The following is a 14,854-nucleotide window of genomic DNA, read 5'->3' as shown; positions in this document are numbered from 1 at the left end:
AGTGGATAATCAGGACGGAGAAAGGCGTGGAGCGATCGATTCTCCCCAATACTCTCCTGAATCCTACCCCTATGTTGTTTCTTCGAAGTATGTGCCACCAATTCTGAGGGAAGTCCAAGAGATCTCTGACGCTGAGGAATGTTGTTTCTCCTCCACGTGTTAGGCCGAGGTGTTGTGGTAGTCGGAAGGACTACAGGAACTTCTATACCAGCAAGTCATGAATTTGTGATGTGTTGTTTTGATGTTAGAAACACTGAGTCAGTGTTTCGTTTTTTTTTTATTATTATTATTTTGTCGTGCTTAAGTTGTTGGCAGCGCTTGTTTAACCCTATCTTAATGAAGGGTGGTTCTGTAATGATTTAGTTTCTTATTAATAAACTGGAATTTTCTTATCCCTGTGTCTTGGTTGGTTGCTTACGTATAGACTTGTGCGTATTTAGATGGCGTGCGCACCAGGTGTGATGACCTTATGGAGACTCTGAAAAACCTTACAGAGGTTGTAGGACGACAAGCAGAGACTATGAGGAACATGGGCGAGCACCTCCAACAGGCCGCCTAGGGACAGGGAATGATGATGCATAAATATCACATTTTATTAATACATTTTCACTGCATAAATGCACCATCTATAAGTTTAAGGCATACACTTAGGTGCATAATGATGTTAGGGAGCTCTGGTTTGAATTTCATCAAAATCGGAGTTAAATTGAAGGAATTATGGCCTTTACAGTGTAACTGGTCAAATATCGGATCCGATTTGAGAGATTTGGATCCAGACGCCCATTTGGACCTTGGATCTAGACCAAATTACATGGATTTAACCCAACTTCAGCCTACTTAAGTTTTGTAAAAACATTTTCTAAAAACCCCTGTAGAAAGAGGCGCCCAACAAATCTTTTCTTTTTAACAGCTTTTATGAAAATAACTCAAAAGAGCCAAAATCGTCAAAAGAGGGGGGGCGCCCATTCCAGCCCTGTCTTTGCTTTGATTTTCGTGCCCTAGGGGCACGATTCTAGCTCAACTCCCCTTCCACCCAGCCGCCCCTCTCATCCACCTTCTTCCTTATCCATGGTTGGCCATGGAAGCCATGCCAACACCATTGGAGATGTCGTTTTCTTCCTCCATTCTCTTCTTTCATATCTTGTCTTTCTTCTCACTCTGCTGGAACTAACTTTTGTTTTGTTTATTTTCAGCTGCAGCTGGAGTGTATCCATCATGGTGGAGGTCCCGCTCCTCCATGGTCGGCCGACCCTGAACCCCGGAGCATTGCCACTTGCGAATCCCTGCGAAGAAGACAACAAAAAGATTAGACAGCATCACCGAGGTTCCTCGTGGCATGGAGTCAAGCAAAGCTCGCTCTTCTCTTCTTTCCCCTCAGTCTTTGGATCGCCCTTTGAGGTAGGTCTTCTTCTCCCTTCTCTTCTACCTAAAACCTATCATGTGCGTGTGTAATGTGTTGTGTGTTTTTCTCTATTTTCGTCAGCCATAGTATAGCTTTTGTTCGTGCAAAGGCCAGCACGTAGAATGTTTAGGTGTTTGGGTCATTTACTTGTATGTTTTTCAATCCAACGTTTGGAGTTTTGAGGTCTTTTTGGGTGTGTTCGTATGCTTTGAATTTCCCCATTTGTAGGTCTGTGTTTTCCCTCATTTTCCAGTAGTAATTAAGTCTAATAGTGTCAAATAGATGTTTAATGTTGATTTCGTTTAATCTTTTGTGGATTTAATGTGTCAATAGGTCTATCGATTCTTTTAGATTTATTTAAATTAGATTAGTTAAAACATATTTTAATGTTGTTCAGTTGTAGCATTTCTTGTTGGAATAGGAATATGATTAGTTAGTTTATGTTGTTGATTTTGATTTTTAGACTTAGGTAGCTTGAATATTATTTCGGATTTAATGGTTGTGTTCTTTGTTGTTTTAGTTTTAGCTTTTGATAATGTTTGTCAATGTGTGTTTTCTGTTTTTGATTTATGTCCTGCATGTTATTAGGATTAGCAGTTGTGTTAATAGATTAGTAGTCAATTAGAATCATGTGTAGTTTAATTTAAATTAGATATGTAATTGCCGATGTAGTGTTAGTCTAAATTAGATGTTTCGTTTGGGTGTAAGTGTAGTCGTCTTCTCCATAGGTAGGGCAGCCATTAGAGGGCCAGCAAGGTTGCATATTACAGTTATTAGGTTTTAGGAAATTAGAATGAACATGTCTAGGTTCAGTGTATTTCGGTTTAGGTAAGTTAGCATTAATTTCGTAATTTGGAATGGCGTGTAGTAGTTAATAAGATTTGCATTTTCGGTTTTTGTAGTTGGTAGAATTAAATTGCTAATATCATTTTTAGTGTAGCATTTACAATAGTTAATATTTCCAATTCATTTTTATTCTTGTGTCCTTGAGTTAGTTGTGCATATTTTAATCTAGTTAGAGTAATGTTAGCTTAATGTAGTTAATGAATTTAATTTTGTATTTTATTTAAGGGCATTTAAGTCTTTGTGTGTTGAGAGCCGTTTTTGGTAGAAGATCACCACCTCCAAATTCGTGGATTGCATTTAATGAAATTTCTATTTCCTAACCCAGCTATAAATGATTTACATTTTCAAGGTTGGAATCCCTTGGGAATTCCAAAGATCTCTTTAAATAGGGTTACACGATTTTTGGAAAACCTTTGGAATTCCAAAGGTCCTTCTAATTATGTCTACACGTTTTTGGGGAAAGATTTGAAATTCTAAATGTGCATTTAAAGCTAACCCAAAAACGTGTAGAGGGCTTTGAAGAAGGTTTTCAAAAAGGATCTTTAGCTTTTAATGCTTTGGGGAATGTTTTCAAAAAGATGATTTAATGCTTGGAGGTTTCCAAAATGGTTTACTCGATTTTGGCAAGAATTTAAATGCTACTTCTTCTTTTAAGACTAGTCAAAATCGTGTAGTGTGATTTTGGAAGCTTTTAAAAAAGGATTCAATAGCTTTTAATGCCTATTTGGAAAAACGTGTGAATCCAATGGGTTGGACGGTTTTTGAAGATTACACTTTCCCAATGTGCAATTAAACCAAGAAAATGGGGAGGGTAACTCATACCAAATTCGTGGTCTATCATTGAAAGCCCTATTTACTACTTTCGTTATTTGAATTAGCATTAATTAGGCGTAATTAATTTAGTAAGGTGTGCTTTAGGGTAGGGTTTATAAAATCGTGTATAGTTATTTAGGTAGTTGCTAATCTTAGTTTATATTTAATGTAGGAGTTAATTTGGATTGACTTTAGTGTTTTAGGAAATACCAATTAACCTTAGTGTAATTATTAACTTTAATCAAGCTACTAACCCTAGTCGACCCCTTAACTACCTTAGTAACCATAGTTAACGACCCTAGTTAGTTGCCCAAACCGCCCCTACTAACTATAGTTAATCCTTACTTAACCCTAGTTTAACACTAACCGACCTTTTAGTGTTTGACCATATTTAGTTACCCATATTTAATTCTAATATAACCATAGTCCTAGCCTAATCAATCCTACTAACCCTAATCAACCCTTGTAAACCATAGTCAACCTTAGTTAATGTATCCTAACCATAATTAAAACCTAACTCCCTTAGTTAGAACCCAAATACCCTAGTCGACCATACCTTAAGTAGTTAATTCTAACTCTATTAGTTATTAGTATAGTAACTAACCCAATTAGGGTGGCGTGGACCCATTTCAATTCCATATCCATAACCGACCCCCTAATCTAACCATAGTTAGTTAGACTAACCATACCCTTAGTTAATCCTAGTAACCTTAACCGAACCATAGTTAACCATAGTTAACCCTTACCCAAACCTAGTCGACCCTAGTTAAAACCTTAATCAACCTTAGTTAGGATGCTAACCACAACCGAACCCTACTTACACCCTCTTAACCCTAACCGACCTTAGTTATCCCAACCGACCCTAGCAACCTTAGTCAACCCTAGTCTAACCATAGTTATTAAACTAACCCTAGTTAGTATTTAGTTCTAGTTAGAATAATCTTAGTTAATTAGTTTCTAATCTTAGGTAGTTAATGACTCTACTAACACTAACTGACCCTATCTAACTCTAGTTAGGTTTAACCTTAGTTAGTAGTGCTAGTTAGTTAACCCCTAACTCTAGTTAAACCCAACCCTAACCGTACTTGGATGTTTAACCTTAGGTATTTAGTTAACTCTAACCGCCCCTACCTCACCTATAGTTAGTTAACCCTTATCATTAGTTAGCCCTAGTTTAGCCCAAGTAACAGACCTTACCTAACCTTAGTTAACCCTAACTAACTATAGTTAGTCGACTAACCCTAGATAGTTAGTTAACATAGTTAGTGTTTAATTTAGTTAGTGAGTAATCTTAGCTAGTTAGCCTAACCGTAGGTTAGTAGTTGTTTTAGTAGGTTAGAATTAATATTAGAATAGATAGTTAATCTAGTTAGTGATATTAGACATTATATAGTATGTTTAATTAGAGTGTATATTCATTTAGATATCTTATTTAGGGTATTAGTGAGTTTAGGTTAGGTTATCTCTTAGATTTTATAATGTAATTTAATTGTTATTGTTTTCTGTAGTTTAGCAGTAGTTTAGGTTTATTTAGGACTGTATTTTTCTATGATTTCAAAATATAAATGCATTAGTGGATTCAAAGAAATGAATAGTGCACTGAACCAAAACCCTAATTTTTACCCGATCATGCACTAGTTATTTCATGTGAATTTTTCGAGAATTTTCTAGAAATTATTTTTCTATTCTCTACATTGGTGTGTTAACTGTCTGCAGACCAAATTTCAGCTCGATCCGAGTTGATTTGGTCTGGTTTTTAAGCGTATTATGAAAACAACTTTTTTGGATTTTGAAATTTTGGGTTCTGCGATTTTCCAAATTATCCTTATTTTGAAACGCTTCATTCTGGAGATCCAGAACGTATTTTTCACTTCTGTAAAATGTGTTAGTTTCTTGGATCTGTCTTTTATAGAATAGAAGTTATTTGATGAATTTTAAAATTCGTTTGACCCCTCAAACAGTCATTTTGCGAAAAGCTGTCAGAATCCATTTTTGCCTTCTTTAGGGACAAAATAGTCTTTTAACCATTGGTCTGATTTCGTGTATTTTTACTGTTTTCTAACATTGTAGTTAGTGTATTAACAGTATTTATAGTAATTAGAGTTTCTTAGCTTAGTTAGTTCACTTAGTTAGTATAACTTTAATTTTATATAGTTAAATTAACTGTAGTTTAATGTAGAAATAGTTTAGAATTAGTTATAGATGTAATTTAGATTAAGTTTTGATTTAGTTACTGACTTTGTGTTTTTATTATGTAGGTTGTTAAGTTAGAACAGGTTCACAGATGCAATTCAATTGTGATGTGCGACTGCACTTGATGTGAAAAGACAATTTTGCCCCTGGAGACCTGCTGAAGACTTAGCTGCCTATTGTAGTTTATTTTCATAGTTAGAATGTTATTTAATGTAACTTGTAAACATTGACATAGATTGTAAAATTTTTATGTTAATAAAGTGTTATTTTAGAATTATTTCAGAAATATCCCGTTCCCTGTGGATTCGACCCGTACTCGCCATTTCGGTGGAAAGTCGGTTTTATATCTTTGGTTGACGATTTTCCCATGTATTTCATTGAAAAATATTGTTAAAAATATCATTTACAAAAGTGCAACCAGGGAACACCTGCCTAGATTCCTGTTGCAGCAGTCCCTTACAAGCAATTTATGAGCTTGAACCCTCCCACGTTTGATGGGAAGTCATCGCCGGAAGCAGCTGAAGACTGGATCAGAGAAATAGAGCATATTTTTTGTGTGTTACAAGTCGGTGATGATCAGAAAGTTGATTTTGGGATATACCGTCTCAAAAAGGACGCAGAAAGATGGTGGGCAACCACCTGGGAGATAAAATTCGACAACCAGCCTGTAGAGTGGGACCAGTTCGTAAAGGCGTTCTACACAGCCTATTTTCCAGCTCACGAGAGGAGCCGGAAGATGCAGGTGTTTCTTGACCTCCAACAGGGTAGTTCTTCTCTTTCTGAATATGTCACGCGATTTCACAGCTTGGAGAGGTTTTGTCTGCACTTATACACGACAGAAAAAGAGCAAGCTCTTAAATTTGCTCGAGGTATGAAGTCGGTATTACGGACTAAGGTGTACACACGTGCACATACATCGGTCGATGAGGCTTTAGAGACGGCCTCCTTGCTTGAGTATGACTGGACCAAATCGCAGAAGACTTCCGCACCACGTCAGTAGCAGCAGAATCCTGGCCAAAAGAGTTGGCCAAGGAAGAGACAATTCCAGAGGAACCAGGGTGGAAGGAAGTTCCATCCTCAGTCAAAGAAGCAGCATAACAACAACAACAACAACACCACCCGCCAGATCCAGCATCAGAACCGTAGACCCCAGTACCAACAACGCCAGCAGCCACAGCAGAAGCAGCTTACCGCAGCTAGTTGTCTGAAATATACCACAGATCATCCAGGGCGACCTTGCCCACGGGACACAGGCGGATGCTTATATTGCGGGAAGATAGGTCATTATATCCGGGATTGCAGAAAGAAACAGGCAGATGACCAGCGCAGGAATACGCCAAGTACTTCCCAGCCAGCACAGCAGCGACAGCCTTCGACACAGCAGCAGCAGTGATCATGCATATATTTTAGGGTTATTTTATATAAAAAATATACATGATTTCATAAAAAAATGATTTAAAACCCAATTTTATGTTGGTTTTGAGTAAGTGAGCTAAAATGAATTAAAATTAGAAAATGCTTGAAAAAGTAGCTTTATTTTGCAATTTAGTTAATAAAATAATTTTGGTTTTCTTTATAGAAAATAAGAAAAAAGAAATATTAAATATATAGATTAGAATAGTTATATTTTTTAGAAAAAAATAATAATCAAATGAGGTTTTGAGGTTTTTAGCAAATAAAAACTTTTAAATAGTTTATTTTAGAAAAGAAAAAAAAAAACAAACCATTACACGGTTTGTGATTTTTGAAAACTGAAAAAACTGAAAAAAAAAATTATAATAACAAATTGGTTTAACCGGTTTGGGTTTTTTTTAAAACTAAAAAAAAAAGTAATAATCACAAACCGGTTTAACCGGTTTGCATTTCTTTCAAAACTAAAAAAAAGCAAACAGAAAACCGGTTCAAACCGGTTTGCTTTCTGTTAAAAACCCAAAAAATCGAAATTTTTCAGGCGTCTCCCTTGTACGCCAGAACTTCCCTCTTTCCCCTCTTTCCCTCTCTTCTCACCCGTCTCCATTGCCGAATTTCCCTTTACCCCTTCTTTTCCCTCTCTTTCTTCTTCCTTCTTTTCATCTTCCTCAATCCGGTGGTGGAGGTGCTTCAGTCCGGCGGCGGCGTGTAGGTGGATGGCCATTCTTCCCTAATCCTTCCGGCTACGGTAAGTCAATCTTCTTCTTCTTCTTCTTCTTCTTCTTCTTCTTATCTTCTTCTTCTTCTTCTTCTTCTTCTTCTTCTTCTTCTTTGTCTTTTTCTTTCTTTTCAATCGAGTATCTAACTGTTTTTGTTTTGTTTCAGAAAAATAAATAAATAAATAAATAAATCGAGTGTGATTTTCATTTTTATCTTCTTCTTCTTCTTCTTCTTCTTCTTCTTCTTCAGCTTCGTTATTCTTCTTTTCCTTTTAATTGATTATCAGGTTGTGTTGATTGTGAAAAACAAAAAGAAAAAAAGTCGATAGTTGTGTTTCAAATTTTTTTTTTTCCTTTTTCTGTTCATTGTCTGATCTGTATTTTGTTGATTCGTTACTTAGATGTCGTTAATTCATTTGTAATGTTGTTAATTTGTTTGTTAGCATTTTAGTTTCATAAGTAGTTCATTATTTGTTGTTGAATCCTGTTTTTCATTCATCACATAGAGTAGATTTCTGTTTGATAGTTCGTTATTTTCCTGTTTTGAATTTCCTGTTTGCAGCATGTTCTTATTTTCTTGAAATTTGTAATTTCATGTTTTTCTTGCTTTTACATTCATTCTATGCTTTCATTAAATTCATTTTCCAGTTTTCCATTTCATGTTTTGTTTTTCCTGAATTCTTAGTAATTTTACAATATTTTTCATTGCATTAAGTTCCTGTTTTTTTTCATAAATGTCTTGCATTGCATTAACATTCGGTTTTTGTTGTTCATTTGTTAAATTTCTGTTTCTTTTATTTTCTTTTCTGAAATTCATTTCCTGATTTTCCTGTTTTTTTTTTTATCATTTTCCTGCTTTGTTTTTACAGTTAATTTTTGTTTCTTTACAGTTCAAATTTACTGTTTTTAACTTTTTCATGTTTCTGTTTTTTTTATTTTGTATTCAATTTCTGTTTGTTCAGTTTTATATCTCTTGCTTTTGCCTGTTTAATTGATTTTTTGTTTAGTTTTTAGTCATTTCCTATTTGTTTTTCTTTACATATTGAAATTCTTGATTTTCATTACATCCTTGATATTTTCATTTCTTTCAATTCTTGAAATTTTAATCTCATGTTTTGTTTTCATAATTAGCTTACTCTATTGTTAGATCCTAGTTCATTGAGTTTTAAGTAGTTGTTAGTTAAGTAAATGATAGGTAATTAGCGTTGTTAATTGCTTAATAATCAGTTAGTTAATCGTAGAATTACTTAGTTATTTGTCATTAGATTGCTTTCATGTTTTAGCATTGAATTAGCATAAACTGTGTTTAGTATAGTTTTTACTTTTCTCTCTTGTACTGCTCGTGTTCTTTTGATTTGTGCAGGATAGCACAGGAGTGAAGCAGAAGCGATTGCACGACTCGAGAAGAACAAGAGTAGAAGTTGTTATTTTCAGTTTAGAATTAGGAATTTGATTTTGGGTTTGTAAATATTGCATTTTATGCCCTCTGAGAAGGGTATTCATTTGTTGTAATAGTTAGTTGTTTTTACTTTTCTCGAACATTTTACATTTTATAATTCGGCAATAAAGAAATAGTTTAGAATTGTGTGTTTGAATACGAAATATTTTCGTTCCCTGAGTTTGACCCGGTCTCATCCACTAGTGAGAACCGGTTTTTATTATTTGATGTCTGGTTTTCACATGTTTTTCATTTAAAAATCTTTTCAAAATTACAACGATTTAAAAAAAGACATTAAATTTTTGGCGTCGTTGCCGGGGAACGGCGTAATATTAGTATTCACTTTATTGCCTAGTGTTTGTGTTGCATTTAGGTTTAGAACCACGTATGTGCATATCTTAGAGACGAGTTTACTTTTCTGCACAACCCACCTATTAGGATCCCCTTAGAGGTGACTGTGTACGATTGGTACCGTACACATAGATTTCATATTTCTTTGCATAATCTCTGTTATGTGTAACTGTGTGGTGTTTGTTTAGTTTTTGTTGTTTTTAGTTTACTCGCTTTGTGGTTTGCGTGGTTTGGCCGCTTAGTGCGTTAGTTAGGTAGAAAACCCAAAATTAGGATGTGTGCTACACCGGTCTACTCCAAGGTGTACGCAATGGCTGACGATCATCATTTGATCCATCCTTTGAGGGAGTACTTCATGCCAAATACGTATACTCCCGCCTCCTGCATCACGAGACCTGATGTAGGAGCGAGCCATTTTGAGATTAAGGCCAGTGTGATTTAAATGTTACCTTCGTTTTATGGCCTTAGCAATGAAGACCCATATCGTCATCTCGACAAATTCCTTGAGATTTGCTCGACTGCGTGAATCAATAATTTTGGAGAAGATGCTATGCGGTTAACCTTGTTTCCGTTCTCTCTCAAAGATAAAGCCAAGCACTGGTTAAAATCTCTTGAGACGGTTCGTATTACTACTTGGGAAGGAATGCAAAGAGAATTTTTCAAAAAATACTTCCCAATTGGTAAAACGAATCAGTTTCGTAAAGCTATAACCAGTTTTTCTCAAATTGAGGGAGAACAGTTTCACGAGTCTTGGGAGAGATTGAAAGATCTTCTTTGCAAGTGTCCCCATCACTAGGTGCCTCGTTGGCAGTTGGTGCAGTATTTCTATGACGGGCTTACTGAGAAGCATCGTCAAATGGTTGATTCGTCTTGTGGGGGCACTTTTATGCTCAAGAGTGAGGACGAGGCGTGGTCTTTATTCGAGACCTTGAGTGAAAACATGAGGCATCATACCCTGTCTTCACGGCTCGATAGGACTACATCTCTGTCTAGTGGTCCTAGGAAAGCTGGGATTTCCGAAGTAGGGTCTGAGTTAGATTTGCGTACCAAGGTTGACCAGTTGACTAGGAAGTTAGATCAATTCCTAGCCAATTCTTCGAGAAGTACAATAGAAAGAGTGTGCGAGCTATGTGCTAGCCTTGCACACTGTGTTGTAGATTGTCCGGCAGCGCCATTATATCCTGAATTCATTCAGGAGCAGGTGAATGCTGCCCAAGGTTTCGCTAAACCCATGCCCGATTCATTTACATCCTCATATAACCCAAGTTGGCGAAACCAGTCCATTTCCCTATCCCATCAGCCCTTCCAGACACAGTATAGACCCAGTAACCCTTCACAATGTTACTCGCATCCCATTTTTTCATAGGTTCATCCCTAGTCTAGTCTACCTTCTCTTCAAGAGCCCATTCCAAGTTTATCATTTCAGGAGAAGATGTTAGAAGCCTTTTCTGATATCAAGGCCACTCTTTGCTCCCATACGCAGTCAATAGCCAAGCTAGAGACTCAAATGGGACATTTAGCTCAGACATTAAGTAAACAAAGTCAGGGGAACCTTCATAGTCAGTCTGTGGTCACATCCAAGGGAGAGGATTCCATGTCAATTGACTTGCAACCCACTGCTTCACATCATGAGCAAGTCAAATTTGTTACATCCATTCAGTATGGGAAGGCGTGTCACTCCACTCGGGAATCGACTCATGAGCCTGTGATCATCGCAAAATTTTTCCTCTCTTGTGGTTCTCTCTCTCTTCCTTCTCTTTTCCTTTTCCAGCCTCTATTTTCCTCCTTTTTGAAGGGAGAAAAATTAAAGAAAGAAAAGAGAAAGAGAAGACGAAAAGAAAGAAAGAAAGAGAGAAAGAGAGAAGAGGAACTATTTTGCGCGGTCTTACTTGACCTTGATTTGAAAATATTTAGAAATTACTCGCCTCCATTTTGAAAATGTTGCGGGAAGATGGAGAGACGGGATTCGCTCGTCGGTACGAGGTTCGACCGTTCCTGGCGCCTTTACCAGGGGTAATCGAACCAAGGATTTCCACCTATGCCTTTTGCTTTGCCTAAATATCATCTAAGAATTTATCCTAAAGATCTAAATGCACAGAGAATCATGCTTGTGCAATGCAAGAATGTATGCTCCTTTTAAAAGAGGTTTTGAAAATTTCCAAGTATTCTGAGATGAATTTGATAAAGGAGTGAAGAAATGACTTAAATCTAACTTTAGAACTTGAGATAGATCAGAGAAGTTCTAAGTTTTTGGAGTAAATCAGAGTTTGGAAGGATAAATGAGAAGGAATGGCTTGAAATTTTAAAATGAGCGGAAATGAAGTTTCAAAGTCAAAATGTGACTTTGAATTTGAATTTGAATTTAGGAAAGGAAATGAATACTTGAGATGGAATTGAATTTGGATTTCTGAAGTTTGAAATTTGGAATGGACTGAGAAAATCAAAATGGCATTTAAGAATAGAAATGGATTAAAAGGGGGGGGTTCATATGAGATGTGGAAATTGACTTGGATTTGAAATCTAGAATTGGGAATGGAATAGGATCTCAAAAATGGATTTAAGATCCGATGTAGAATTGGGTTTTGGATCCTAAGATGGATTTCGATCTGAAGTCTGACATCCAATATGGGGTTGGATTCTGGATCCTAAGATGGATTTGGATCTGAAGTCTGAGATCCAATGTAGAATTAGATTCTGGATCCTAAGATGGATTTGGATCTGAAGTCTGAGATCCAATGTGAAATTGGATTCTGGATCCTAAAGGGAAATTGGATCTGAAATCTGAGATCCAAATGTGAAATTGGATCTTGGATCCTAAAATAGAATTGGATCTGAAGTCTGCGATCCAATATGAGTGTTGAATCTTGGATCTTAAAATGGATTTGGAGTTTGAATTTGAAATTTAGAAAAATGGATCAAGAATCTCAAAGTTAAATTGAACTTTGAGTTTGTTTGGAGATTTTAAAAAATGAATTTGAAATTTCAAAGTCAAATTGAACTTTGAAATCTGATTTGAATATATAAAAATGAATTTGAAATCTCAAAGTTGAATTGAACTTTGAGATTAAAAATAGAATTTCGAAAAATGAAAGGATGAATTGGATTTGAAAAGGATTGAAGATAGATTGAGGAAGATATTTACATTACTTGGAGTTTTGAAAAAGGAATTTTGGAAAATATGCTGTAGTTCTATCCTAAATGATGAATGAATTTAAAGAATTTGAAATTGGATTTTAAAAAGCTATTTCATTCTTTGGATGAATTAAAACAAGATTGAAAATATAATACACCCTTGACTATGGTCATTGAATGTATTACATAATAATCTATATTTAAATTCAAGAGAAGAATAAAATACATTTGGTGCTTTTATAGAATTTAAAATGAAATTAACTCTAAATATACCCTGACTATGGCCATTGGTATATATTTTGAGTCAATTTTAAGTTAAATTCTAATAAAAGAAGAAAATATTTAAGGAAATATGATGAATTTTGAAAATAGATCCACTATGGATCCAGTGTTATTTCGTAAAAGATAAAAATCCTAAGTTTTGTCCACACCCTGACTATGACCATTGATGTGGATCATCAACTTAGGATTGATTTACCTCTTACGAAGTGGTGCACGTGCCATTCGCGTTTCACCATTGTGAGATTTTGAGAAATAAAGACAAAAGCATGAAAACAAGTAATTCATGGTATTTTACAATGCTCATTCATTCTAATCTAAGACTGGAAATGAAAATTTCTCATTAATATCTAAGTTGTTACAATCCCTGAAATCTGGAAGGATGACATCTCTAATCTTAAGAGGGCAATACAAATTTCTCATGACTTCCCTGTAAAAGAATGAATTAGCACAATAGAAGAAAAGTGCTTCATTGAAAACAAGATCATATATGATTTGTATTGATCCTAATGCAAAGTGCTATGCTCATGCTGAATGAGAAGGGTATATGGCCTACATTGTCTTTTTTAGAAAGTGTACATATATACATAGGTATATATATGTATATATATATATATATATATATATATATATATATATATATATATATAGGCAATGCCATAGTCAAATGAACCTCTATATGTAATGAATGAAGGCAAGGGCCAGGATAGTCCAAGGTGAATCGTCATGAAATGTGGTAATCCCTGGTGAACCGCCATAGAAAGGAAGAGACACGGTGGTTCATTGTGAACCACTGTGGAATATGGCAGCTATGGTAGTTCTTGATTTGCTACCATAGAGAAAAGGAGAACACAGTGGTTCATTGTGAACCACATGGTGTCTATGGTAGTTCTTAATGAACTACCATAGAGAAAAGAGGAACACAGTGGTTCATTGTGAACCACTGTGAATACACAACAGCCGTTGGGTTGCTGTGTGGGGCAATCATAAGGAGCCACTGCATGTGGTGCAAAGGATGGAGGCAAGTGGAGATAATGCTGTGATAGAATTGCTCCATATGGCTGATGTGGAAGTGAAACTGAGAGTGCAAAATACCATCTAGAATGAATGCAAAGGAGACTCTCCTTTCTTTTCTTTTTCTATGAATTCATAGCAACTAAGGGATGTATTAAGGTGACATGTTGTAAACGTGGGAGATCACAGCAGTGCAGAAGCTGCCTGGAACTCTTACTATAATGTGAGATTACAGTAATATGTTGGGCTGTTGCAAAACTACAACCGTTTGACAGTGTACTATAGGTGATGTGGGAAGTAATACGCAGATGATACTGTAAATGCGGTGTGAGGCTGAAAGTGATATGAATGTAGGGTCATGACCCTACCCAATAATATACTAAAGAGCACCCAATGATCCTAACACAGAAAGAAAGAAAAAAAAAAAAAGATTCTTGAATGATATATATTTTGGACTGAACTAATGACCTAATACCACTTAATGTGCTGGGAGATAGACATGTGAATGAACATGCAGTAGAGATTGCAAACAAATGTACAAGTTGAAGTATAACATGGTGTGTAAGTGTTGAAGGTGAGAAAAGGCTGTGCAAAAAGTGAACGAATGTGCAGGAAACCACAACTGGTGTGAGTGTGGACAATGAAAAGGGGTGTAACATGAAATGCATAAGTGTGACAGAGGATCAGGTTGCCCGATAATGAATCCATGGTCTCCCATGTACCAAAGTTTGGCACATTTGAATTTTAAAAATTCTGACAAAGATATTTGAATCCCCTTTCTGATTCACATCCTAACGACTTAACACTGAAAAGAAAATAAAAGTTTACAGGGAACGATAGCAGTTTATCCAATTCTCAGAAGATACATAATGCTGTGCTACAGTCTAATGGCCTATGTGAGAGAGGGCAAGCACTAAAGGGATTGCCATAGAGTGACTTCCTCAACCAGATTCAGCTTCAGGCCATGCCAATGTGGCAACCTGTCGATAGATCATTCGACGTTCTAGATTTGACAATGCCTTTAAAACTGTCAACAAATGAAAATCTACAAATGCTTGTTGCCCGCAGTGGCAGCAATACACACCCTGGTATCGCTAATGAATGACATATGATGATCCGATGATTATGTCAACACAAGCTGGACCTGCTGAGGTTGGATAAACAAACAATCGTCAGGTTAGGTGTTGGACTTACTAATGTTCAATAAGCAGAAAATTACAATAAACTAATACAGAATAGCTATTAGGATGCTCTATG

General features: G+C 35.9%; 1 protein-coding gene across 1 annotated transcript; it reads left to right on the top strand.

Annotated features, from left to right (window-relative positions):
- The first annotated feature begins 5,723 nt into the window (after nucleotides 1–5,723).
- Nucleotides 5,724–6,254, top strand: LOC149829913 (uncharacterized). Its single transcript, XM_090015335.1, has one exon. It carries the CDS (start codon nucleotides 5,724–5,726, stop codon nucleotides 6,252–6,254), a length of 531 nt encoding a protein of 176 aa, XP_089871461.1.
- The last annotated feature ends 8,600 nt before the right edge of the window (nucleotides 6,255–14,854 follow it).

Source organism: Nuphar pumila, chromosome 8, assembly GCF_984573655.1.
Source record: "Nuphar pumila chromosome 8, dmNupPumi1.hap1.1, whole genome shotgun sequence".
Taxonomy (NCBI): domain Eukaryota; kingdom Viridiplantae; phylum Streptophyta; class Magnoliopsida; order Nymphaeales; family Nymphaeaceae; genus Nuphar; species Nuphar pumila.
The sequence above is the reverse complement of the archived record's forward strand: the minus strand, read 5'-3'. Positions and strand labels throughout refer to the sequence as shown.